General features: G+C 41.3%; 2 protein-coding genes across 2 annotated transcripts; one reads left to right on the top strand and one right to left on the bottom strand.

Moving 5' to 3' along the window:
* Positions 1 to 2604: 2604 nt before the first annotated feature.
* Positions 2605 to 19869, bottom strand: LOC104956468 (glutamate receptor 1-like). Its single transcript, XM_010783949.1, has 9 exons — positions 19860 to 19869; positions 19266 to 19450; positions 14832 to 14885; positions 11889 to 12047; positions 11192 to 11359; positions 10111 to 10215; positions 9099 to 9209; positions 4102 to 4308; positions 2605 to 3051 (listed from the first exon to the last, which is right to left on the bottom strand). The coding sequence occupies exons 1-9, from the start codon at positions 19867 to 19869 to the stop codon at positions 2605 to 2607; spliced, it is 1446 nt and encodes a 481-aa protein (XP_010782251.1).
* A 2451-nt stretch (positions 19870 to 22320) lies between these two features.
* LOC104956467 (mitogen-activated protein kinase-binding protein 1-like) lies at positions 22321 to 25856 on the top strand. Its single transcript, XM_010783948.1, has 4 exons — positions 22321 to 22329; positions 24267 to 24555; positions 24836 to 24921; positions 25323 to 25856. Exons 1-4 carry the CDS (start codon positions 22321 to 22323, stop codon positions 25536 to 25538), a joined length of 600 nt encoding a protein of 199 aa, XP_010782250.1. The 3' UTR covers positions 25539 to 25856.
* Positions 25857 to 27781: the final 1925 nt, after the last annotated feature.

Raw genomic sequence — 27781 nt, 5'->3', positions numbered from 1 at the left:
ACAATATTTCCCTGATGTCCGATTTGGTATATTATGGATGTAGGCTTTCTCCCAAGAGGATACACCATTGTTTTGTTGCTGCTTTTACATACCTTCTGATGCAAATGCACTACTGTTTTGTTATGACCTGTTTTCTCTTATGTATTATAAAAGTCTAAGTTATAACTGCCTCTTGTTGTGCTACCCTGTGTTGCATGATGTCATAATCCTTGCATCTTTGAATACTCAAATGAAACTTGAGGCCAACGGCCTTGTTTCAGTTTTCACAACTTGTGATGAAATACACATATTTTACATCTGGTTAATTTGCATTCAGAGGTGTCATCAGCAAAAATGGCTCCAAGTGAAGAAACAATCTGTTACTTACTACAGCGGTTTGGTCCTTTTTTTAAACAGTCTTTGAAACGTCTTGCATCAGCAAAGCTCGCTATCTCCCAAAGCAACACAAATGCAAATACTGTGCAAATATGTTTGAACCCATGTGTGGGTCAAGCACACACACAGAGACATACACACCAATGCACACACACAGAGACATACACACCAATGCACACAAACACACAGAAATAAACGTGTCTGCGTACACAAAGACAGACCACAGGGAACGGACAATTTGCGGATGCGTGGTGACATTCTCTTTCTCTGTGAGGCGTACGAGGAAATCAATAGTTATTGAAGATGCATTTTCTGGCTGTAAGAGAAGAATGCTCGGACAATAGGCTTCATCCTGCAAGAGGCGCAGCCGAGGCTCCAGGCAGAACATGGTAAATGTCAGGTGAGGGGCCCGTGGGAGGAAGGATTCAGTATCTACATCATGTACAGCTGAGCACCTGCAGCATGCAAGGTGCAGAGATTTCTCCCTTCTGATATTAATGCAAGGTAAGAGCAAAGTGAAAATACATTTTGTAAATGTCACAAGATGGGAGCCAAGATAAAAATGGACCGTTACACATGCTGTAATTCCTTTAACCTTCAGCCACACAATCATGGAAGGCTTACTGAGCAATGCTGCTGTTTCTTAGTAACACTCCTCAAAATAAAGACAAGCAATGTTTTCTTAACTACCTGGAATTGTATCTAGCCATGCAGATCGTTTTGTTTTTATTTGCTAAAGCTTCAAGATAACAGCTTTGAGATATTCCCTCATACAATGGTGGTGAAATACAATTAGGGACGGGTGGCACAGTGGTCTGTGCGTTTGATCATCAGATCAAGGGGGTGTTGGGGAACTCCAGTTCGAAACCCGCTCCCGCCCCACTGCTTCAGGCCATTGTGTCCTTGGGCAAGACACTTCACCTGAACTTGCTCCTGTGGGTATTGTCCACAGTAGATGACCATTACATGTATGTATGTATGTAATGTGTATTTGTAAAGCGCTTTGAGTCATTGATAAAGCGCTATAAGGATTATTATTATTATACATGTCATTTGTGGTGCTCGTTACATTGAATAAAAAATTAAATTCAACAGCAGTGATGTCAAAAACAATTAGGATATGTGTCGAATTTTACTGTTAGCAGTTTCCATTGTAATGACTTTTTACCATTTTTATAATGACTATTCCTCTATAATAGTTATGAACCTTGTGAAAAAGTTGTTCTCAGTCGGGCATTGTTTCTGGAAACATTAGCTTATACATCTTTATAAAAAAAGATTTTCAGTCAACAACAAACCATATGGCATTCACCTCCATTGTGTGGGTTGAAGGCGTAGTCCTTGAGGTGGATACCTCAAAGTCTGAGAAAGAATAGCATCAACCACGAATATTTATTTGAAGCAACAGCATCGACCTCTCCATCCAGAAGCTGCAGTATAGATGTATTATGTATAGGTGCAGGCAGCACCACACTACATGTATACATAATGTATGTATTTTAATGTTTAAAGAGACACGGAGCTCTGTGTCAATCCATGACCTACCCTGTCTCTGCTGGTTCACAGCTATCGGTGATAATACTGACGTTATCTTCTCATCTCCTCCTGCTGGTCCCTCTGGAAAGCTCAGAAAGTCGACCTCAGTGTCTCTAATTTCAGACACTTAATGAGATTTTTAATTGGTGACCTTTTCAGAATGGTTTCACACCAAAGCTCATGAGAGCCCTCGAGGGGAAGCCAACACATACCACTCACGCCAGGATCCTGCTTAACAATCTCTGAAGGGTCCAATATTTACTTTTGCCTATGGTTTGACCAACACACAATAAAATACACGATATATACGATACAATTAAAAATGTTATATCATTGGAAGGAGCTCCACAAGAATGTATAGTCCAAGAAGTTTCTGCCATGTGTACAGTATACCACCACAGAAGGTTTCTGTGAAACACAAGACTCTGCAACATGACCACAGCTTAAACTCCCTCTGCTGCTCTTCACCAAACTTTTATCTTTGCTTTGTATGACAAGTGACAAAGCACAACATATCTCAATAAACAAAGCCCAAAAGAGTTGAACTACAAAGCCACACTGCCTGTTGGAGAGTCGTTGTGGAAGACCGAAATATTTTGTACGTAGGAGGCACTTAGTGTCTCTTTTTGTAACAACAAACAAAAGTAGAGACTCAAAGCACAGTGGACTCAAAACACTAAAAAAATGTAGGCCTTACCGTGGTGAGATATCGCAGCCCTGCTGCATGAAAGCCCCCAGTGAGAACCAAAGGGAGTTGAAAATGCCAAACTCATTGGTCTGCTCTAGACTCTGCTGGTTGTTGTTCTGTTGCGGGGGGGCCTGGCCCTGCTGCACCCCGTTAGCTGAAGCTTGGGTGGGCGACTGCGGCTCAGCGCCCTCCTCATAGTCCTCAGCGTGCCACTCGTATGGGCTGAACCGACTGACAAGGAACAGAACCACGCTCACGCCGATGTAGGCAAACACAATGCACATCCAGATCTCGTAAGCCAGCGGGTCCAGGAAGGAAAACACGCCAGGTTTGGATTTGGTGGGTTTCTTGATCATGATGGAGATGCCAAGGGACATGAAGGGCTTGGAGAAGTCGATCACTTCTTCACGCACCAGGGTGATGGTCAGAGGGGCCACGGCCACATCTGCTTTCTGAGGGAGACAAAAAGAGAAAGGCATGTGACCAGACGTGCACAGTGGCAAGAATATGTCATTTCGTGTTCTAAAATAAGTGTTTGTTAATGGGAAAAGCACAATAGTTTCTTTATCAGAAGACCCACGTCAAATACTGTAGTAAATCCACGATGATAAATGTTTAAGCATCTCTACAAGCTATGCTCTACAAATGTCACCAATGTCATTTAATCAGGGGGTATCATCTACATTGTGTGTTTGTGCTAATTAGCAGTGTTTTGCCAATGTCAAAGACCTGCCACAATGTCTTTTTTTAATATTGTTTTCCTCTGTCCTTTGTCAAGTCTACTAAGCAAATTCAAACCTGATCTTCAGTATCAGATATCTGTTATTTTTAACTCTTAACTTTTTTAGTTGCTGTTTTATATTTAAGGAAAAGCAACACAAACATAACGTTATTTTCATAGTAAATGCTGGGGCGTAGTCACAGTCTGGGATATGTGAAAGATTACCAACAACATATATTTAAAAGCTTTTTTTATGTGAAAGTAAACCTTTACAGTAAATGGCACGTAATAGGGAAGATAACAACATGGTTTAATCTGGTATAAAAATGTTCAATTTTTATAAAAAAATGTATTAAACGTTTGATGTAATAGAAAGCATGAGTTTATGCTGTAATGGCTGTAGGATCATAAATAAATAAATGTAACTGTGGTTTTACTGGTTTTAAATGGAAACATGTTGGTCCTTAAGGGAGTGTCTGGCGGCCTTCATAGATAATTGTTCACTTTTTATAAGAGTTAAAACTTTCCTAAACTCATACCCTTGCCAGAATGTACGACAAGTGCATTAACACAGCCAAATTGACAGGAACATGTCAAATGTCCCGAGTGAGGAACAAGGTTTAAATGCAAAACGATCAAGGCAGACTGCTCAAATAAAGTTAGAATTGAGCTGCACGTTAATTGATTGGCTAAACAGCATTCACATTTGACTTTTAGTAGTTTATATATTTTGTTCACCTTTAAACTGGGAATAATATCCAACACAAAACAGTCCACTCACCCCATACACCAGTTCTCCCACCATGCCGTTCCACATCTTATTCTCTGGGTCTCTTGCTCCATATTTGCCATCTGAAACCACCTTCAGTTTGTACTGGTATCCGACATGTTTGGCTATCTCTGCAGCCAGCTCCACAATGTAGCCCTCATATTTGTCATTCCCCACAAGCTGCTCATGGTTCTTCTTCATCATCACATATGGAGACTCCTGTTGGATGAAAGGGCAACCGTGCAATCATGAACTGTAACTCAATTACACCAGGTGTCAGAAATAACATACATGAAATCAATGAACGGTTACTGAAATAATTGCAATTTTCACTGATGTTAAAACAAAATGAACACTGATATGCATCATTTCTTGACATAAGCCTGTATCATAACTTTTACAGCAGGGCAGTTTGTTAAGCTAATTAAAACAGAGACAGTTTTACGGCTGATAATAAAGCTTCAGCGTGTAGTTAAGTTTTATATGAATATTTAAAAATGTAGGAAGGTTTATGGATGAATTCAATGCATCACTTATCTCTTTACCCCTTGCTCATAACGGAGGCTTTGGATAATAAATCTCTCTGTGAAAGGTTCAAAGATAATTACATGGAATCACAAGGTATTATTTGTGTCTTTGTTCATAAAGGTATGGTGTATAATTGAAATACAAAAGGTGGTAAGTATGATTACGGCGTCATTGCCTCTTTGAAAGGAGGGTTGATAATATGAAGCAGGTTGTGAGGATACGGGGAATTGTAGGGTGTTATTAAAGCTGAAAAGACAAAGCATCTGAGAACAAGAAGTGTGTGTGTGTGTGTGTGTGTGTGTGTGTGTGTGTGTGTGTGTGTGTGTGTGTGTGTGTGTGTGTGTGTGTGTGTGTGTGTGTGTGTGTGTGTGTGTGTGTGTGTGTGTGTGTGCGTGTGTGTGCATGTGTGTGTGTGTGTGCGTGTGTGACACATGTTTGAGCAATGTATATGGTGAAGAAGACATTTTTGACCTCTACCAGGCTGTTCTTCCTGTCACATCCTTCATCTGTACATCTCACACTGATTGGGTGTCTTCCCGCCGACATAACACCTGGGGCCCCGCTTTATTTTAAGAAAAATCTATTTCATATAGAATACCAGTCAACTCAATCCACAAGCACTCTGATAGGCCTCAATTCCAACAAGTTATTATGTGTGCCTGCTCTTAGCTAAGGCTGTGCTGAGCCGAGCAAATCCTGCCGTCAGATTTTATCAGAGTCTAGAGATGTGGGGGTGGGTCGGGGGTCCTCTGTGTGTTACAGTTATCTGGGTTCTCCTGCTCTTTATGGTTGAGGGGAAGGTAATCATTGTTACACATGGAAACCTGAGGCCCATTGGCAGGGAAATGGCACCCCAGGGAGACGGTGTTGGGAAAGGCTGGTGTGCAGCGCTTTTGACAGGGTATGCACTTGCACTGGCAGAAACGCTCTCAAAAACACACGCTTAAACACACACACACATAGATGCGTGACATGGCATAGAAGGTCCTCCAGGACTCATTCTCATTGGTCCGCACAGTACCGCTGAGATCTGCTGTTACTCAACCATGGTGGATATAAAACAGACACAAGAACACTTTTCAGACACACATTACAAAATCTAAATAGACACAAAATTATAAAAAATCAGACCACTGCCAAAGCATTCACCTACATCTCGGATGGTCCAATTTCCCGATTTGGAAGGTTGTTATTTCGATTTTATGAGCTTTAAATGGTAATGCGGCAACAACTTTGACGTTACAAATTCATGAAGTATTATTTTATTGGTTAGAGAGGCTTACCAAATGTTGGATGTCTGTTTAAAGTTGTTTTTCTGATATTGGGATGTCCAGGTGAATATTCATATTCAGGATAACCTTTTCCAATTATTTCGTCACCACATAAACGCAGCACAAATCCTGTTTCCAAATAATAACGAAAGTGAAACATGATGCACATATCTGTCCCGTTGATTGGATACACATCAACGTAATGGGTCCTTCACTGGCCCATGCAACACCATGCCGCCAAGATTCATGAATATTGTGCTTGTAGCTTTTCCGTGATCATGCAGATAGCTAAACAGGCCAACAAATTATAATTTTTTGCCGTTGGAAAAATGTAAACCTACATTATTCCTCTGAGACCCATTTTAAACACAACATATAGTAGGAGAACGCGAAAATTACGTAATTTGATTATAAATGCTACTACTCCTTGCTGAAAGCATTTTACAATACCTGCACTTATTTGTAGTATCTGCACACGGCGAGTAGGCCTATGCCAATAATAACCAACTACTTGCATGCTAACACTAAATCTTGAAATTTTAGCCATGGCCTGGTTTTAGTGTAAAGCCATGATGGTGGAGACACTAAGCTCCAGTGCTCCATTAAGCATGCTCTGCTTCACTCCTCCAGATCTCCTGGTAACACCGGCCTGGACTGTGTGCACAGGCTGGAACAGCAAGGATTCTGGGAAATCACAAAGTGAGACCTTCGAATTGGCACAACAACACGGTCCCTGAAGCAACGAATCAACGAGCACAAAAGTTATACGGTGTAAAAACTCTTCTGCTACCCTGCTGCCAAATAACTGTTCACACCTTATCTCTTCTCATAGCTTCCAAGACTGGGAACCAATGTATCTTCCTTGAGAAGGGGACACTGATAGGAGATTATGTCAGAGTTATTTTAGGTCCGTTCTTTATGAAGACCGCAATCTTCGGGTTGTAAATGAGGATGTTCACATTTGTTTTAATGAGATGCCAAAAGACTACATGTCAAGTTTAGCAAAGTACACCCAATGCTACATCTGCACTTTACATATTTATTCCTGGAGTACTCCTTCATCAACACCAGCTGTTGTTTCCCAGGTGTTAGTCTGTATTTAAAATCATGTTAAACTGGTCTTTATTAGAACCGTTTAATTCAATTATTTATTATTATTTGTTTTAACCTCTCTCCTGGTTAGCGAACCATTTTTGTATGCAATAGCTAGTAGATACAGTATGTGTGGATTATTTATGATCATTTATGAATAACTTAACCTTTCTAAAAGGTGGCCTTTTGAAGTACTATTTGCATAAGAACGTATTCATCCTGGCAAAATGGTTTGTCTTGCGAGTATTATTATACAAATGATGTATGTATGTACATTTCCTAAACACATTTTTAGACTTTTATAATTTAGTTGAATCAGGTATTATCGAACGAGTGGAAACTATGTAGCTCATCTTTAATTAGCCCAAATTCAAAAAAGAATAGTGCTTAATTACTATTGCAGCCATTTTAGCTCCAATTCGTTCACACTTGTGCATTGTTTTTCCCCTACGTCTGAAATAAAATGAGGGTTATATATTTTGTTCCACTTGGGTGCTTGTATTAATAGTGTGTTTGGTATGACATGAACGCAGCGTTGCCAGATGATTCTCTTTGTCACAATATATTGTTGATATGCACATCTCTCCTTATTAATACTCTACATGCCGTTTCAGCTCCATCACCTCCCACAGACCTTTATCCGGAGAGCTGTGAATTTGTTCTTAAGGGAAGCACATAGTTGAAATGGTTTAGCCCATTAACCCCCACAGTGGAGATAAGCCGCACACACATCGCCTGCTAGACCTGGAGTCTGCTGCAGAATTCCAATTCTTTTTACACATTTCATTCATGCATTCCACATCTGCCTCAAGTCCCACAAAATAACATGATCCGAAGAGATAAAAGACATTTCCACTTGAAAAAATACCGGGAGCACAAAAAAAGCGTAGCTCTGAGCTCCAGGCTTCACACACAGCAATATGCTCTGAGAACATCCTGCATACAATCTGTATTATCCCCTATTGCATACGAGGAAGGTATTGCCAGGTATGTTCCTATCTTTTGAGAAAATGTCATGTTCACCTAGCTGCTATAGGAGCTGGTCGGATTGAATGTTTGCTGCTCTATTCTCAAATCCTACCCCTGAGGCTCTATGTCTGCAATGTAGGTGAGGACAGTAAACATAACCTGCCAATGGGGAAAGCTGAGCCAAATACAATTAAAATAACATAATAACATGGGGGGCTAAACAATGATGGGCATGTTGACACTTCATAGCCTCAGAAATAAGTGTTCCTAGTTGATAATTAGTATTGTTTAACTACAGTACAATCACAATGTTGAGTTGACACTGAACACATTTAAAGGGGGCTCTATTATGCTCATTTTCAGATGTCATAATCAGATGTTGTTCCTCTAAAAAGTGGTTAAGGCCAAAGATTCATGAGGGAAGTCTTAAAACAGGTAAATATCCTATTTCTGGGAGTTGAAAAGAAAAATGGTTTAAAGGTCAAAGATGGGTTCGGGTAACAGTACAACATGTGTTGTCTGAGGATGCAAAATGGATGAAAGGAATAAAGGTTAGAAAACTGTCAAAATAACTATAATTTCACAGGAAGACTCGGGGTAGAGGAATGTGAGAATTTGGTTAGGGATACTGTCAGATATCTGGAACAAACCAGAAATCATGTTTTATTATCATTGCTTTTGAATGTTTCTAGTGTGCTATGTCTTTCATTTGTGTTAAGCACTTTGAATTGCCTTGTGTTGAAAAGTGCTATGTAAATAAACTTGCCTTGCCTGTAAATGCACACAAACCCAAATAAGCATGATATGGTACATTCAAACACATCTTAAATATGTACAGGCAAACCCTGCAAGTCTGTAGGACAGTGTCCTCAAGATAAGATTATTGTGTTACTTGGAAATGTATGTAATTGTGATTCTGTGCAGGCACAAGTCAGACAGAGAGAAGTTAGGAGATAATAGTTGGCAAGGGGAGGAAGGGAGGAAGATACAATCAGAGATGTCAGTCCAATTCTCTCAGGGGCATGAACCTTAAGGAACTCTATCATTAAAGAAAATAAAAAATGTTACCATGCCTTTCTCCGTCTGGGACTGAGCCATTTTACCAGCCCCATCCTCCCCATAATCCCTCAAAGTCTCTATTTTGCTTACCAGGATCGTGGTGACTATGTAAGTCCTGTTCTGCAGGCCGTACGTTTCGTTGCTGCCTCTCACAAAGCTGGCGGTAGTCACATACTTCTCATCTTCATTCCAGTAGCCAACCTGAGACAAAGGATGATGTCAAAATGTCAGAAATTGACCAATAGGATGAAAATAAAAGTTATTCAATATGGCTCCTAATCAAAAACGTATGTATGAAAGCTTTTAGTATAATTTCTTAAGATATTTGACACACTTAGAACAAACCTTCTAAGACATGAAAGTGTATCTAAATATATTTTAAGGGAAGTAGCATACATTCATGTCTCTGTTTTCAGCTTAAAGCATAAATAGGATTAATGATATGATCATTATCACCGCCAGACTTAAGCCTAGGGGGATCATCTGTTCTGTTATGTGTGTTATCTGTCTGTTTCTATACAGTCATTTACTGCTGACTCCTCACTGCTTTTAACCAGCCGGTACGGACTGTAAGTGTTAACCAACTGCTACAGTAGAAAAAGGCATTCACAGCAAAAAGGCTAAAAACAACCATTACATTTTGGCCTTTGTTATGACTAAAAAACTGACAACCACAGAAAACGCTGGTCTCATTTTGAACAGAAGCATCTGCAGATCAATTCCATACCCTATATGTAATGATCTTCTTGAGTAACACCAATAGAATTGAACAAAATCCCTGCTTTTTGTTATCTTTGACGCCATCTTGACTGTAAAGGAGTTGTGGAGGGACAATTAAGTGTGACTGCGTGCACTGTTTTAGTACAAAAAAGGCACAATTTCACTTCAATGTGTATAGGAGTAAGTCTCCTAATAAAGGCCTAAATATCTGCCACTAAAGAACTTTTTACTCATAAATTGTCTTTCAGAAAAAGGCTATTGAATACTTCTGTAAGGACCTTAAATGAACCACCGAGTTATTCCACTAATACACTTGCAGGTTCTAACAGAGTCCTTGAGCAGCAATAATAATGCTTAATTGACATTTTGGCTACAGACTTACCTTCTTTGGTCCAGAGGGGGCCAGTTCCATGACGCTAACAGTGTAGTTGGTTCTGCGGCCTTTCTCATTGAACTGAATGTGACCGGTCAATCCATCTATACGCACCTGCAATACAATCACACATATTGAATAAGTTATACACACAGGCTTTCCCAGCAGATGGGTGAATAATGGCTACCGTGAAGCATGATATTCGCTCCATTCATTTTCTCCTTGTCCACGCAGGCAGAAAGACTTTGCATGTATCGCTTACATGCGATGCATGTTAAGCATAGCTCCCCTGTGTTTGTATAGTATTCATTTGTGAAAGTCTACAGCTGCCACTCCCAGGGGAAGTGAATGACAGACGGTGTGCGTGTATGTTTACAGTGCAGTGTGTTTGTCTTGGCTGTGTGAGTTAATTGAGCGAACAAGGCTTCAATCTCTCTCCAGTCCGTCCGCAGGCAGATGGCTAGATTGACTCGGAGGAGGCCACCGCGCAGCCACTCTGCTAGACTGAGCCTCGGGCTGCACACACGCACACAGCACACATATGCCCTCACAAACATGCATTTATTGTACATCCATACTTAACGTAAATGGTCTTCTGGAGTACGTAAACAACATACTTCATTGTGTTTTTAACTGGCAACTTCATTCCTGCATAGGCTTTAAAAAAATGCTATTTAAAATATATTAAAAATAATAATGGTCCTTGTTCCTCGATATGCATACAATGACATGCATGAGTGTCTCAATGAGACAACACAAAGTCTCAAGGCCAGCCCAACATTTCTATTTCCGTCGCCAAAAATTACATTTCTAAACTCAATTTCTGGTGTCATATTCCATGATGATCACGGCTGAGTGTTATTGCCTGCAGGTTTTGTTTACTAGCCATGATGTCACATTTGATACTACAGAGATCTGCTATGACTTAATGTGAACTTTACACGACAGAATGAGACCTCATTTGTTCAGCCAGCCCCAACTCAGGAGCCGTTAGCCAATGTGCCACTCAGGAATTTGCACAAGTGTGCGTGAGTTTATGTCTGTGCATGTGTGTGCACGCATTATTGCATTCCTATGTATGCGCACAGACCTGCTGCAAGGCTCTCTGGATGTCTATGCCCTGTCCCCAGGGAGCTGGTGGGTTGGCAAGACACTCTCCAGCGTTGCCCCGGCGAGAGATGTCTATCCTCTGTCTCCTCAGGTTCTGGAAGGCCGTGGACATGACTTTCACGCCGTCATATGTTAGAGCGCCCGTGTACTGCAAAGAGAGAGCAGGCGAATGAAACGGAAGCATTTATAAAGACTCGCTGAAGAAAATTATTTCACAAATTGAGTTTCCCCAAGCTATGCTTTTACACCAAAGGACTTAATTGCTATTTTTTCCTGTCTTTTTATTTAAAAAAAAAAAAAACACACACAGGCAGTTGGAATCAATCCTCTATCTCAGCTGGTTGGACAGTTGTTATGGTTGAAAATCAATAATCATTTAGCAGCCTTACTCAGACAGGATTATCTGTCCACCAAATGTAATAGAAACGCTTTCACAGCTTTTGCAATACACTGCTGAGAGTCACAAACAAACTAACTGATAGGGGAAATAACAAGTCATTGTCCAAGGTAACCATAACTTCACCAAGAAAACTTAATCATTCAGCTCTTAATAAAAGACCATCATGATTTATTTTTCCTTCAACCTGCCATCTTGTGCTGCATTACTACTTCTCATACAAAGCTTCTTAGACAAACAAACGTAGATAACTCAAGGACAGATAAGAGAGCAGTAGTACTTTGAGTCCACTCTTGCGCATTTTGGAGTCTTTGTTGTCAAACTCCTGCCACTGCTGGACCACACGGCCGATGGTGGGCTCGGAGTTGTTGACCAGCTGGAAGCCCGTGATGTTCGCCCCGCCTTTCCTCAGGTCAGTCAGGTCGATGTCCAGGAAACCCTGAGACAGCAAGTGCACAGGATAGAAGGTTAAATATGAACAAACAGGTGGTAAAAGAGATTAAGGTATATGTTAAGAAAATTAGCTTTTTAGTCGGCAAACACATATTTAGAGGATCTAACTAAAGCAGTGGACATTGAACATTACCAAATATGTCACTAAGTCAGTAGTTCCAAACCTTTTTTAGACCTAAGCTGTCAATTAAGGTTTCCCTTGAAAAAGAGATATATGACCTCAAGGGACCAATCTGGTTAAATAAAGGTTTGAAATTAAATGATTAAATGAACAGCTTCTTGCTGCCGTGTACAAATACCTCACCATTTGTGTGTCAGAAATCTGTTTGATCTTCTTCCTATGTATTCAAAGGCACATTAAGTGTACCTTAAAACCAATGTAAAGCTCAACTAGAAGTGTGTGGTGGGTCTGGATTCACTGAAACCAATACAGCCTTATTATTATGCTGTATGCAACAATTCTTGGCATCAACCTCTAAAAAACATATTGATCAGGTGTCACAGCGTAAACATGTTTCCAAGACAAAGGTTTGAAAATGGCAGCCAGAGTGCTGAAGAAACGGCAAGCGTACAAAGCTTGTCCATAAAAGGAGAATGAGTCTGGGATTTAATTGAGTTGAGGAGGAGGGGCAAGGTTTGAATATTGTGTTTGCAAACCGTTACCGACATTTCCTAATGAACCAATGGAGAACGGAATGGGTTCTTAGGAAAAAAACATATGTATGCTGCTTTTCTTTTGCAGACCTCACTTTGACATTTGATGTTTTGTGAAACTGTGGTTGACCTTAACTGCACAATTATTTTCAAATTGAAAGAAAATGTGCAATCCTATGGTGATGCTTCATTTTACAAGCAGGAAGAGGTTGAGAACCAGTGGTCTAGGTGCACCTGGCATAAGAGGGTAACTCTGCAGAATGCGTAAACATCGTAGTTCATGATTTTCAGTCTACCATCAATGGTTAATGGCATAATGAAAATGGCAAATTATTCTTTTCCACTTAGAGAGGTTATCCAATCGAGTATACCTCTACCCTGTCTTTCCTGAGGGGCAGGAGACAGAAAATAGAGAACCTAATTTCATGGTTGTGTTCAGTCGGGAGCTAATCTTTGAAAGACTGAGTCTTCATACAGTATGCTGCTGATGGAAATGGCACAATCAAAAAACCTGATATGCTATGGGAACAATGTAGGGCAGTGCCGGGGGCAGAGCACAAAGGAGAAAGAAGCGATTTGCTGCAATGGTATCTCCTACATGTATTTTCCCCCTGACCATTATGTGGAGAAAGCTGTTTTTCAGAGCGGGAGAAAGGCAGGATCGGTCTCTCAGCAGGCTGCCTGTCAGCGTGGGGAGAAGACGAGGCAGGCGAGAGGGAGCGGGTGGGAGGAGAGAACAGAGCAGCGGAGGGAGAGAGAAGATTTGTGGGTGATTTTACAGCAACGTTTCTGACTGATGAAAGGAGAAGGTGTCTCTCAGGTGTTCCTCCTGCTCACCAGGCTTCTTTCTGACAAAACATAACTTATCATTGTTTCTTTTTCTACCTTGTTCTCATTTTTCATGTCACTTAGAGCTTCGCCTCTCTCTTGGCCATATGTCTCTCTCAAACTCTAGCTTGTTTACTTTCTCTGACCTTCACATCCACACAAACACACCAAGTCTAGGAGAAGTGGTTGACTGAAGCACAAAGCACATTTATTTTCATGCCCTTTTGGTTTTTGAAATGGTCTCAGGTTACAGGAGACAAACGCGAGCAATGACGAGGGGCAGTCCCCGCCCCCCCCCCATCTACTCACCAAACCTAATCTACTTGTTGCCACACGTCGATATTTTCTCAGCTGAGCAGACAGACTAGTGTCTTTTTTCTGCTCCATGTATGAGCTAATGCAGTGTAGCGAGCTGAAGAGGTTACTATAGAAACTAGCTTTTGCCAACACTGGATATTGCGTAGGGGTATTTCTGACAAATATTTTATCAGCATTTTCCTTTCTGTATTGCTCTATCATTCTTTGCTTTTCAGAGAAACGCAGCTGCAGACACAAGGAAGTATATTAGAAAGAATTCCCGAAAAGCGTAAGGACAAACATTTTAATGGGCCCATTAGAAAAGACTGTGGCCACTTTGCGTATCAGCTGTTATCACCGTCAGAGCCTTATCGCTCAAAATTAAATCTGGCAAACTGGCCAGACAAGAGAGATTGAGCCAATCTAAAATTCCCGCAGTGAGAAATTGTTCAAGACAGCAGCTGCATATTAATGCTGATCATTCTACAGCTCCGGGTGATGTCAATTTTCACTTCATTTGGTTGCATTTAGTGAGCCTGAGCAGTGCTGACTGGGTCTACGCACCATTTGCCCTGAGAAAATGGTAGCAGACAAAAAGAGCTAATGGATATAAGCTTGCATACATTCACTGCCTGACCTTTGTCTGTCAGTGTGAGGAAGATGCATAGATTCCTGACTGTCACACCTTTGTGCTTTACGCTAGTCTACTCTGCTGCAGTTATGTCTGCAAGGATTGACGGCCCAATGAAAAGAATATATGAAGTAGCTGAAGAGGAAAATGGGATAAGAAAAACGACATAAAACCACATCGTTTTAGGCTAAATTATTGGGCATATGCAAGTATATTAAAGCAGTGATAAAGAACTTTTAAAGGCCACATTTAATAGCAATGCAAGTTTATTCATTGAGGCATGAAAGAAGGTAGACAAGTAAGTGGAACATTTTCAAACATTTAGAAAAGAAATGTGATGGTATAATGATGATTTCTTACCAGGTTAGCCAGGATGTAGTGGTAGCTCTTTGCATTCTTGCCTTGTTCGACGATCTGAAAGGCAAGGTCAGAGGAGATACAGAGAATAAAATGCCAGTCACACACACAACAAAAACACTGTTGGTACATTATATGTGTATAACTGAGAGAGGGGGTTTTGACAGTGTCTCAAAAGAATACCTGTTTGAGTGCAGTTTTTAACTTTGTCAAGGACGGACAGAAAGTATAAGTGCACAATACATCATGGAAAAGAGACTAAAACGCTTCACCTTGGATAAAATAAAAGGTGAGCAATTTATTAAAGATCGGCTTCAATCTATGAGTCAAAAGGTTCACACAACATACTCCATAATAAAAGTCATAGAGGTAGCTTAAGGGTTCTGAAGTTTGTTATATAAAACAACAGTGAAACAAAAGTAATGCCCTTTCCCCTCCTCCTCCTTCCTTTCAACTCTTCTCTTAACTCTTCCATTCCTCTTTTCCTCTCCCCTCTTCTTGTCTCTCTCCCCATTCCCTTCTCTTGTATCGTCCCTTGTTTCCTCCTCTCTGCTCTTAATTCCCCCCTCGTTCCTCTCTTCAGTAACTATACAAATGAAGGTAATAAAATAATAACACTGAGGCTTTGTAGTTTGATCCATAAGGACAAACTCTTTATTGCTCCCACTGTAGCCGCGCACTAGACTCCTTCTGTTCTTACCTTTCACAATAAAAGCCCTAGACATGCACTCCATCATTTCTTAGCAAAAAGCATTCAGCTAAGAGGCGACTTGACAAATAGCTTACTTTAGAAACCCCCAGGTAGCAGAACAACTTAAGAAATGTTCACTGTGGAAACATTACCCGGCAATAGAGCAAATGGGAGGCAAAGAAGAGGAAGCCATTTTGCCATTTAAAATATTACAGCATATTACATGTTACTTGTTAGACGCTTTTATCCAAAGCGACTTACATACTCAATACTGTGGACAATCCCCACAGGAGCAACATGAGGTGAAGTATCTCAGGGACACAACGACATGCTGACTGCAGTGGGACTCAAACTTGCTATCCCCTGATTCCAAGTCCAGCACACTACCCACTGAGCCACAGCCTCCCATATGTATTATGTGTGATCACAAATAAAGGCGATTTGCACAGCAAAACAAAACTGCGCTGACAATTTGAAAAGCAAGAAAATACAGTTCAAATGACTTTAATAAAAAGGAGTTTAAAGCAATGAATAAATTCATGAATATTCAACCCTTTAATGAATTTAAAGTGCACATTACACTTCACATCCTCTAGGCTATACGTGACGTAAAACAGTCATTCATTTGAAGTATAATGCTCTATTATGTACCATATTAGCTTCCCTCCTCCTCCATCTGTTTTGAATATTTTCCCCTGAATGCTCTCATTTAATCTTGGATCTAATATCTAAATAACGTACAACATTCAAGTGTCCTGGAACTCCACCATACAATAATATCTATAAATGTTTAAGTCTGTCATAGCTGAACTGTGCCTACATCTCTCCTCTGCCCATGCTGCTGTCATTCTCTGATTGCAGGCGTCTCAGTTCAGCTCTGGAGGTCAGGGCACTTTGAAGTTCACAGTGATAGGTTTGTACTTTATTGCCTGAAGGGATTTTTAGTACACAAAACCGGTACAAACATGTGGCATGGGATTTGAAAAAAAGAAATATGCTGGTGCAACTGTGTGGCTGGCCTTTGCCTAAATAAAGAGCTGGCTGTACTGTGAGACACATGCTGGTGTGTGTTTATGTGTAATCAGAGCATACAGGGCAGCCACAGAAAACAAGGCAGAGTGAGCAGCACTTATTCAAAGCCATGCACCTTCCAACTAATAGCCTTGGGACAGTGGATAAGGAACTCATTCCACCGTCTCTGTTCAGGCATCATGCTTGACCTCACACATGTTTCACTCCTCTCCTTCTCTGTGAGCATTTTCCCTCGCCTATACTTGGGGGAAGTGTACTCATTTGTTTGTGTGTTATGTGTCAGTCTAATGATGCTGTAGGTCACGACAGAAGGTGGCATTTGTTATTAATGGTGACCCCAGCACAAGATGGGCCCTGCGGCCGAGCCCCGGGCAGGGAAAGAAAACTGAAGGGAAGGGGAAGAGCCACACACCCGCCGTGACACCAATACACTTGACACCGGGGGAAAACACACATTACTGCCACAGTGGACCGTCAAACAGAAATGTTTTGGAAGGAAGGAGCTTTTTAATTAAACATCCAGATTTGAAGAGTCATTCAGAGTTCAGCCCCAAGAGAATGGGTCAATTTGTTCTTCTTCTCTGTGTTGGAAAACACACTAAACGTTTTTGAGGTAGCTCTTCTGTCACGATGAATGTTCTCTAAGGAGGCTACATCAACATTCCGTTTATGTGAGGAGCCACCCTGAGGAAACTGTCAGTGACATTATCGTAGGAGAATCTGTATACTGTATGAGATGAATGAGATGAACACAGATGGGAGTATAAAGGGCAGGACAAGAGGCAGACGTGCTGTGTGTGTGTTCCTCAATAGAAGGATGCACAGGCAGGGCAGTGTGGAGGCAGAGAGCAGATTTGGGTGATTGATGGTGGACGTCTGAATGGAGAGCTTCTCAGGCTCAGCACCTGTAAACTGGTGAGAACTGATGCAATAACCTTAAATGTAGACACCGGGCCATCAATAACATTCACACACAGCCTACACATACAGATGGGGACTGTGTGTGTGTTTGTGTATGTGCTATGAGCATCAATAAAGAGTATGTGTTTCTTTACTTGTCGTATATTATACAAGTGACACCAACCAGCAAAACAATACGAATATGACAAATGTGAAGATATTTCTGGGGATACAATTGCGTGTTTGTACACAGCAGCAGACATGTTGAACCTGTGAAAGCAGGAGAAGCACACTGTTTCTTGATAATTGATTGTCCCAGTAAGCAAAGGCAGTGAGCCAACATGCAAAAGAGGCCTGAAACAAGCCCCAACATGTATGCTTTATTAATTACAGCTGTGCGTTTCCAGCCATAGCATGCCAGGAAAAGATCTATAATCCCAATGGAACATTTACGTCGAATATTTCTGAAACAGCTGATTTCAGATAGAAGGAGGATAAATACAGGCTTCCCATACAGCTGGAAAGTCAAGTGTCCCCAGTAGTTTACATTTTTTGAGCTAGCTTATTAAGGTGTAAGGTTGACTTTTAATACTTCAGTTGACTCGTTCCAACAACTGAACCTAAGAGAGGTTGGTTAGCTGGTTGACTGCATGCAAGATATTGTGCATAAAGACTAAGGCTAAAGCTACGTAGCCTATCTCTGGCAAAAGAAGTCAGCCTCACCATACAGTATGAAAACTGTTATTTTGTTGTGCCCCATTTGGCTTTGTAGCTAGCATATTTGTTGTATTTTCAAACAACAGGTTCTAATTTCACATGAACAATATTATTTTAGGTTGACGACTTCAGTACAGTTAAGCACTGTATGCTAACTACTATATATGTATATATAAGTCTGGGTGGGATTGCTCACTTTGCTCTTAACTTTAATAGTTTCCAGGCCCGCTTCCACACATTGTGGATTTGTATAGACTATTAGACAATGGAGATATGGATTTGCCTTCTAAGAAAACATGATTACGAAGGTAGTATCATGGGAACTAAGCTGGTTGCCAGACATGCTACCGATTTCAGCACACATCAGAGCTGACAGACATTGTTTAATCAATTCATAAATGATAACTTTTGGTTTTGGAAAGGCTGCAAAAATACAATGTCATCCCAAATATTTACATGCTGATTATTATTGTTATGAGAGCCACATTGCTTCAATGTGCAGGATCCTCTAAAGCCTGACACACCTGCTATGCACAGTTACGGTTGCTAAACTGTGATTGGGTAATCTTTGATTGAGGGCGAGGTTTAGCGAATAGTCAGTTGTGATGCCAAGATCCATTTCCTTTCAACCACGCTGAGTTGAGTAAGTGATGATCCTATCACAGAGGAACTGCCGACTCTAAATGCCAAAGCTATGTTATTTATTTATCCTGTCCTTGAAGCTCCAGGAGACTAAAGACCACGGCAGACCACCAACCTAACCCCACTTTCCATTTATATACCCTTCTTTCCCTTTCTGCCTCCCTCCTTTGTTCATCTGATTGAAACATGCAACCCTCTGAAGTGTATATTTTAAATGTGCATAAAAAGTTGTTGCCATTCAACATTCAAGGTCATTACTCAGTTTATAAGAGGCTTGATATGTGTGCAAAAAAGACAATTAACTGACAGTTTAAAATGTCTATTTGTGTCTAATGCTTGCATGGAGTATGATTTTATTATTTTATGAGGTTGCAGCATTTCAGCTAGAATTGCATTACGCATTGCATACAATTACATAATCCGCTCTGATGGCAAAACAGAAACAAGCTTTTTACCTCTTTGAGGATGCCAGTGAGCCTCTCTGTTTCACAATCGATGATAATCTGGCCCTCCTTCCTCTTGTCCAAATCCTGGAAAACTTTCAAAAAGGAGGCCTCTGTCATGGTCTCCACATTGACCGAGGTCACGAGCCAGTTCCTCTCCGCTGCTGTGTCCAGAACCTTCTGCAGCACAGACAGTCCTATAAGAAGAGGAGAGAACGCTGAATCGTGAGTGCTTTATTAGCAACAGTTCTGCAAATAACGGCCAAGATGAATAAAGTGATGAATGATTAGTTTGTATTCTACCGAGAGGGATCCATAAGTATCATCAATTATGTGCAGGTTAATCTTATACAGTGTGCAGATTGTATTATGAGTTGAATGATGAATTAAATATTTTTTGGAACAAAACAGAAGTTGTGAAGAACTGCTTCCAATAAGCGTATCCATCAGAACCTCCCCTGTAGCCTCGGTGATAAAGTATAACGAGCGGGACAGTCCATTAAGCACGCTGACACGTACAGGTCTGATTTTCCAGCTCTGACAGTTAATAATCACCCTTTTCACATTAACCAATAATCAGCCCGTGCATCATTGCAGAAAACACACTCACAGCCATCTTCACATCCTCCAAGCACCAATTACAGGTGGTGTTACTCAGTAATGTCATTGTGGAGACACTCTAGCATCATAGAGACTGATATAGAGCAGCCAATGAGCTATAGGCTTATGTTAAGACAGGAAATAAAAGGCGATTAGGGAACACATTGATCTTGAGCTCTGATTTACAATCTGACTCTGTATTGTACTCCTTTGCTGCTGGCGGTGGACCAATCAGATCCCTCTCAAGCTGGCAGCGGAAGTGTTTCCACAGAGTAAATAAAGTAATGCCACCCGCAGCAGACTGGCACACGTTACCCACATGAATTACAGCAATTACAAAAAACGAACACATGATGTAGCTGTATTTGTTTTTTCACCACTAATCTGGCAAATGCTGTAAAAGCCATCGTGGGCCTACACAAAATGTGTTTTGTACATCCTCCATGTTTGTTTGTTCATGTTCATACAGGCATTGTATGCACATTGAGTAAATGTAAATATGGCTCATCTACAGTGACACAGAGCCTGTCAAAAGAAGAATGACAGGCAGTCAGCCCCTGAAAGATGATTGCCTGGCCTTATTAAAATGCACACCAGCTGCTCTCCAGGCAATTCACGCTGCCTATTTGACACCAGGTCATTAAGAGATATAAAAAATGGGAGTTGTTTCACCTCCACATATGACAGCTATACAGTACATGTAAATACATTAGACAACCATAAAGAATTATGTATAAAAATGGGAATAGAGACGAATAGCCCCTTTCATGGTGTCTCTAATGGCTCTATATCACTGTTGCATACGAGTGAATAATTTTAGACCTTGGAGCTGACTGATTCAGTAGGAGCTATGAAACTGATGACAGGCATGGGAACACAGGGAGCAGTTTAACATGGCCCTGAATAAGGCCAGTGTGTCCTGAGGAGAATAGACAACTGTCTTCAAATGGAGCGTGAGTATAGGCTTCAGAACCATGGACAGCACCTTGCTCTAAAATCTGAGCCAACAGTTTGGAAAGAAAGCTATTTGCCACTAAAGCAATTCACTTCCTTATCTCTTCTCACTTTTGTGATTATCTTGTGTCTTTCCGAAAGTCTTTGTGTGGGTATTTATTTGTTAATCTGCATTATGTACATAATGTTCCGGCCTGTGAGCAAGACAATCTAAAATTAATTCTTGAATCTCATTAATGCTTCCAGCTAAAAATGTTCAGCACAATGTTATCATTGTGGCTGGACTATTACATTTCTTATCTTTGCTTATCTTGCATCTTTTCTCCATGCCTTGCTTGCATTCTTCACAGTTTCAGTCTCACTGTGCATTGAATATCCTCTTTTCCAATGTACCTATCTGAAGATGCCCTCCTATAAATCAGAGCCAACCTGACAGTGTGGCTGGTACTGGCCCAGGTAAAAATGGTCCTCTGAAGGAATCCTGGAAGGAAATAATATAATGGAATCTGCCTGTCATAAGCACCCTTTCTGGCCGGAGGCAATACACAGAGACCTGGGCACGAGGCAAATGGAAGTAGATAACAACACTTTCAGGAAACCATTTCCTGAATATTGTTTATGGTATGTTTAATGGGCTATCAAATTTGTTTTCCTGTTCTTGGCTTTGGAAAATAAAAACGAGGAGAACTTTTATTAGCGGATGCTGAGCGGTAAGATAGCAGGACAGATGTTAAAAGATAAGAAGTGGGGAAATATTAAAGATGATCAAGTACTAGGAAAGTGACCCTGCATATGGCATATTTATAAAACATATCTAATAAAACTGCATTAGACCAGATACTAGAAAGGGCTGGACATTTGATACTAAAATAGTTAGAAAATATTTGGAAGAAGCAGAAACACACATACTGTAAATAACAGACAAACATGATCTTTCTTAACGGCTTAAAATAGCTTAAAATAACCCTGTATGCAGGGTGACAACAGCGTAGTATCCAGGCAACAGAGTACTACTGATATGGATTCCACTGGCTCCATCCCACCACTCAATCACACAGGGGTGACCCTTCACACACACACACACACACACACACACACACACACACACACACACACACACACACACACACACACACACACACACACACACACACACACACACACACACACACACACACACACACGCTACCAAACAGTAAGTGAGTAGGTAATGAAGGGATCACAGAAGATAAAATAAATCGGCGGGACATGTGTTATGCTCCGACCGTCATGAATCAATAGGACGAGACCGCTGTGAAATCTCCCCTGTCACTGCTTGATCTCTGCAGAGTGACTCGATGGATTCTGTCTTTTAAAGCTGACTTAAGCCTGCTTATGTCTCCCAAGTCAAAATCGTGGGAGTGGATCAAAGTTGTGCAAAGTGTTCAGACAGCAGAATGCTTTAGGGTACACAAAACACTTTTCACAGTCATGCTCTGAAACCCACAACACCTGGGACAGATGGCAAGGCATTATGGGAAGGGTATGGCTGATTGGCTCGAGAGGGGAAGGCGAGGAGGAGGGTGATATGTGTGCTGGTTTATTTCTGCGAAGGATTGTACGCTACAGCACTTTTTTTTGTGACCGTAGCAACAGAGCCGAGGACTTCTCGACGAGGAGCTCAGTCTTTTGTTCCATTGTGTGATTGATCTGCCAGTCAGTGCGGGTCAATGTTTCTTTTCTGTGTTCTCCGCCTGCACAGAGATGGTGGTTTGAATTAGATGTTCTGATGGCGGCTCATTGCTGCACAATGGCTACGATTGACCCCATTGCTGTCGCCATGGCAATATGAAGACGGCTAATGGTGGATGGTATAATGACCGGTTTCGCCTGTGACCGTGTTCTTGTGCGTGTGCTTGGAATTACTTTCAAAGGACGAAATGCCGGAAGGAAAACTGTCGATATTCAGTAATGATTGAGGATCATCGTACAATTGAAAACCTTCATATGAAATATTTGACAGTACAAGTTGCCCACATCAGGGTCATTTCCTTTTCATATTGTTAGGAGAAGCTTAAAGGATATTTTAATCAAACATAAAGGATTAAAGTAATCTCATGTGGTCCTGCCCTAAAATTTTATATTTCTGGGAGTCAGTACAAACTGAGATCAGAAAAGTGTTTGGCATAGATATACCTTTTAACCCATATAACTTTGTCCTCGGATCAGATTTAAATTACGAACGTAGACATAGGCATATTATTGGTATTGCTCTGTATGCAGCACGACTCACAATCCTCCAGAAATGGTTGGATGAAGATCCGCCTAATCTTTTGTTATGGTTTCAAAAACTGATCTGTCATTGGAGCGGCTGTCACACAGCGGCGAGGAACTCTGGATGAGTTTGTTAGAGACTAGTGTCCAATTGCACCGAACATGAAGGAAGAATGGTCAAGGGTTCTAACTGTGGGCTTAAATATAACATGATAAACTCACACATGAGTGCTAGGTTGCTACTGTTGCTGTTTGTGTCGTTGTTTGATGTTATTGTTTTGTGGGTTCTGTTATGTTTGGTTCTGTTGTCCCTAATGTTTTTTTGTGTTGTATGTATTAGGGATGGGAACGATTAATCGAATATTCAAAATTATTCAGGTATTCGAATATGAGTTATGAATATATATTTTTTTTTTTGGGAGGGGTGCCTAAGTTGATTACATATTATCAAATGGAATAATTCAATGTATACGACAGTGCCATAGCTAAGTGTGTTAGGTCTAAAGGTGTGTGTTGCTCCGCTCACCGGTCCCTCACAGCGAGCAGAGCTGCAGGTGCTGATCTCTCTCTCTCTCTCGTCCGGTTATACTTCACTCGCGTTTATGTCCAAATCCATCAGATCTAGCTAGTTCTAGCTAATGCTATGGCTGCTGCCCCTCCCTACACGCAGATCACGCAGACTCAAACCTCATCTTATGCCCACATTCCAGCTGAGAGGGTCTTCTCTACAGCTGGCCTGATTGTGAATCGTCTCCGCACCAGCCTCTCCCCTGAGGAGACATGCTCATATTCTTAAAGAAGAATGAGTATTGAATAGCTGCATTCTGTGCATAGGCCCTGTTACAGGTTGTTGATCTCTGTTGTCACGGGTTACGTTACCCTAACCCGTTATGTTGTTCGTGTATGATCCCTCTCAAAGCTGTAGGCCTATAGCTGTCAACTGTTCAAACTGTGATAACCAGTTCAATACATTTGACAAATTCGACTTGGTTTCTATACTTATTTGTAGTTATTTATTTTTCAAAATTAATTAATTATTTATTTATTTTTGTAAAAAGATTTCCCACATTTTTTTATTTTTTTTTTTATAGGATATGTACATTTCGGTTAACCGTTTTTTTTTTGGGGGTTGAATATTCGAATATACATTTGCTTTCAAATTCCCATCCCTAGTATGTATACAAATATTGAAAGAGAAAAATGTAGGTTTTCAACGCACTCCTTAAAGTTGGTATACTCTCTTTCTCTCTGACTAACACAGGAGCCCCTCCTCCCTCTCGGGGTCTCCAGGCCCGAGTCCCAGGAGGCAGCAGACCCTTACCGGACAAGCCTTCGCTGGCCATCTTATCTTCCTCCTTGTCTTCTTCCTCCTCGTCTTCCTCGTCGCGGCCTCCTCCCGTCTCCGTCTCCCCGCTGACTCCTCTCCCTTCGACACAGCAGGAGGCGGAGCTTCAGACTCCAGGAAGTAGCAGCGTGGAGCCGAGAGATGACGAAGGTTTGGACTCTCGTCATCTTCCTCCTTTAACTCCTCATCCTCTTCCTCCTTTAACTCCTCACCTTCATCCTCCTCATCATCTTCCTCCTCATCATCCTCCTCCTTTCATCCTACGTCTGAGCTCCACCCCTCACCTTCATCCTCCTCTTCATCACTCTTCCTCTCGTTCTGTACGGACGGGTGAGACGTGTTCACTTTTTCTTCCACTGCATTTCACTTTTCTTTTTCACTCCCTCTATACATATTTAACCTTCAAGCGCATCTACTTCCCTGTTTTCAGATCAGCCAATCAGTGTGGAGACCTGCAGGGCTCTGACCAATGAGCTGCAGAGCTGCTTCAAGAGAGCCACACACCTGTACAGGAAGGTGAGTCTGTCATTCAAGCTGTTTTTCAGAGTCAAAGTTTACTTTCAGCTGAGGGAAGGCTGTTTTCAAACTCAAGTTAGTGTCACCATGTTTGCTCTATAAGATTTGCCCGATGGAAAATAAAGCTTTGACTGTCTTTACTATTTTATGATGTAATTACCCTAAAAAAGAAAATCAATAAAGGAAAGAATAATCCTCAAAGAAAAGGATTCTAATAAAGTTATTAATTGGGTTAAATTAGTTTTATCTAAATTAAATCAACATTCTTCAACGACCTGCAACTCCACATTTTTTTTTCGATGACTACTCGATTTTAGTTTTGCAAATATTATTATGTTCACTCTTGATGCTCACCTCTCTCTCTCTCTCTCTCTCTCTCTCTCTCTCTCTCTCTCTTCCAGGTGAGAGGCTCCCCCTGCGATGGCCCCGCCCCCCACCAGCAGCAGATGGCCGTCGTCCTATCAGAAGCCTTCCAGACCATGAGGGCGGAGCTTGACTGTCTGCCGCTCGCCGCCCCAGCTGTAGAGGGGGGCGTCGGGGGGGAGAAGATGGCCGCTCTGCTGGAGGAATATTCTCTTCTGCTGCTGCAGGCCGTGAACAGGAGGATCAACAACTGAACACTACTCTTCATCATCTTCACACTCTTCTTCTCTACCTCTTCTTCCTAATACTTGTTCCCCTTTTCCTTCCATCTTTCTTTCCCTATTTTCTGCTTCCTCTCGGTTATTTTTCATTTCCTCGCTCCTCGGGCTCGGTATCACCGGAAGTTGATTTGTCTGCGCCATCTTGAGTACCGTCCCAGTGGCATTATTTGTGCCGGAGGACCGAGGAGTGATAACGGAGGAACTACCAGACCGTCCTCCGGTGAAATCCTCAGACACTCGTCCCGCCCCCTTACTGTGTATCGCTCACTGATTGGACGATGCAGCGCATGCACTGAGCTGGCTGCTGTCAGACGATCAGCTGTGCGGCGTCATCACAAACGGACGTCGCTTCACGTGACGCTCCGGAGGAAAGGACGTCCCATTGCTCTTCAAACTCATTTCCCTGCTTCTCGTGGTTTCCTTGCATCTCTCCACGCTTCCCTGGTGGGAGGGACTAGTCACAGGGAAACGACGCAAGTGAGGGACGCAAGGAATCCATTTAACCAAAGTGAGAAGCACCCACCAGCACCTTCTGTTTCCTACTTCTCTTCCCTTAGTCTTCCTCCTCCTTTACCCCCTACTTCCTCTTCCTCCTCATCCTCACAGATGAATGATCTGAAGCCATTTAGCTTTTCGCTCAACTTGTATTCCTTATATTATTATTTCTCTCATTTCTTTGCCTCTTCTTTATTTATTCATTTCTTTAACAGGGACAGTGCACATTAATCAAATGTTAGCCAAGAGTCTATTTTCCATCTGTAGTCCCTGGACAGATTTTGTAAGTCAACCGAAAGACACATTTCATTTTAAACAAGTAAATACAATCAAATAAAAACATGCAACATACAGTGCTGGAAATCGACTGAAAACATAACAGAACAACTTCTCCATCGATTCTTCCTCACTTTACAATTTCCTCTCCTCCTCTTCCATCTTGTCCAAATACTCCTTCATCTAATGGTCTTTCTCTCTGCTCTTCCTCTTCTCCTTACCTCCTCGTCGTCACAGATGAAGGATCTGAAGCCATTTTGTTTTTCGTCTGGACTTTTTATTCCTTTTTTTATTGGTATGCAAGAATCTCTCTGGTCTTAAAGGACACGTCGAACCACTTTAAAGTTTTTTAGAAACTGACGTTTTTATCAAGTTGTTTTTTAAAGACATTTCTGCGACTGAATCGTGGACATTTTTCCTTTTTCATTCCCATCGTTTGGATTATTGTTGTAGAAACATTGATGTTAGTCTGTAGAGACTTTTCAAAGGAGCAAACAGCAATATGAGATGTTTTTTATCACAGTTTGATGTACATTTTCTTTCCTGAATTCACTTGAACCTTAAACGCTGAATTCAAGTACGATTTATAGTTTGTATTTATTGTGTTGATGTTACATCTTACCTGTCAGACTGCTGAACACAGACTGGCTCTTTCTTCTTCTCACACTGACCACCATGTTTTTCCAAAATCATGGATTTTTTTTTAATTGTTGTTAGAGAAACACTTTTAGGGCTTGCTGGGTTTACATTTGGGGTCAAATTGTTGTGAAACTTTTTCACTAACACACAAACAAAGGTCAAATGTTTTTTTGTCAATATGTAATAAAAGTTTGAGACTTAAGAGGTTTGTGTTTTTATGAAGGTTAACTTTTGTTATTACACGGCTTAGTCAAATACTTGATCCTGATTGGTCGACAGACAGGAAGTAAACAGCAGAAGAAAACAGACAGGAAGTAAACAGCATAAGAAGACAGACAGGAAGTAAACACTAAAGGGAACAGCAGAAGAAGACAGGAAGTAAACACTAAAGGGAACAGCAGAAGAGAGAGGAAGTAAACACTAAAGGAAACAGCAGCAGAAGAAGACAGACAGGAAGTAAACACTAAAGGGAACAGCAGAAGAAGACAGACAGGAAGTAAACACTAAAGGGAACAGCAGCAGAAGACAGACAGGAGGTAAACACTAAAGGGAACAGCAGAAGAAGACAGACAGGAAGTAAACACTAAAGGGAACAGCAGAAGAGAGACAGGAAGTAAACACTAAAGGGAACAGCAGAAGAAGACAGACAGGAAGTAAACACTAAAGGGAACAGCAGAAGAAGGGAGACAGGAAGTAAACACTAAAGGGAACAGTAGAAGAAGACAGACGGGAAGTAAACACTAAAGGGAACAGCAGAAGAAGACACACAGGGGGTGTTTCTCAATGTCGAGTACGCTTGCTTGGTA

This window comes from Notothenia coriiceps, unplaced genomic scaffold, assembly GCF_000735185.1.
Source record: "Notothenia coriiceps isolate Sejong01 unplaced genomic scaffold, NC01 NC01_scaffold00026094, whole genome shotgun sequence".
NCBI lineage: Eukaryota > Metazoa > Chordata > Actinopteri > Perciformes > Nototheniidae > Notothenia > Notothenia coriiceps.
Note: the sequence above shows the minus strand (reverse complement) of the source record. Positions and strands in the feature narration are given on the sequence as shown.

What these genes read in the sequence shown, in the direction of transcription:
- LOC104956468 (XM_010783949.1), bottom strand. An exon ending in TGCGCAAGAGTGGACTCAAA is followed by an intron (nt 11,360 to 11,888) that starts GTACTACTGCTC and finishes CTCTCTTTGCAG; the next exon opens with TACACGGGCGCTCTAACATA. An exon ending in TGGGAGAACTGGTGTATGGG is followed by an intron (nt 3,052 to 4,101) that starts GTGAGTGGACTG and finishes TGTCTCCCTCAG; the next exon opens with AAAGCAGATGTGGCCGTGGC.
- LOC104956467 (XM_010783948.1), top strand. An exon ending in GGAGCCGAGAGATGACGAAG is followed by an intron (nt 24,556 to 24,835) that starts GTTTGGACTCTC and finishes CCCTGTTTTCAG; the next exon opens with ATCAGCCAATCAGTGTGGAG. An exon ending in CCACACACCTGTACAGGAAG is followed by an intron (nt 24,922 to 25,322) that starts GTGAGTCTGTCA and finishes TCTCTCTTCCAG; the next exon opens with GTGAGAGGCTCCCCCTGCGA.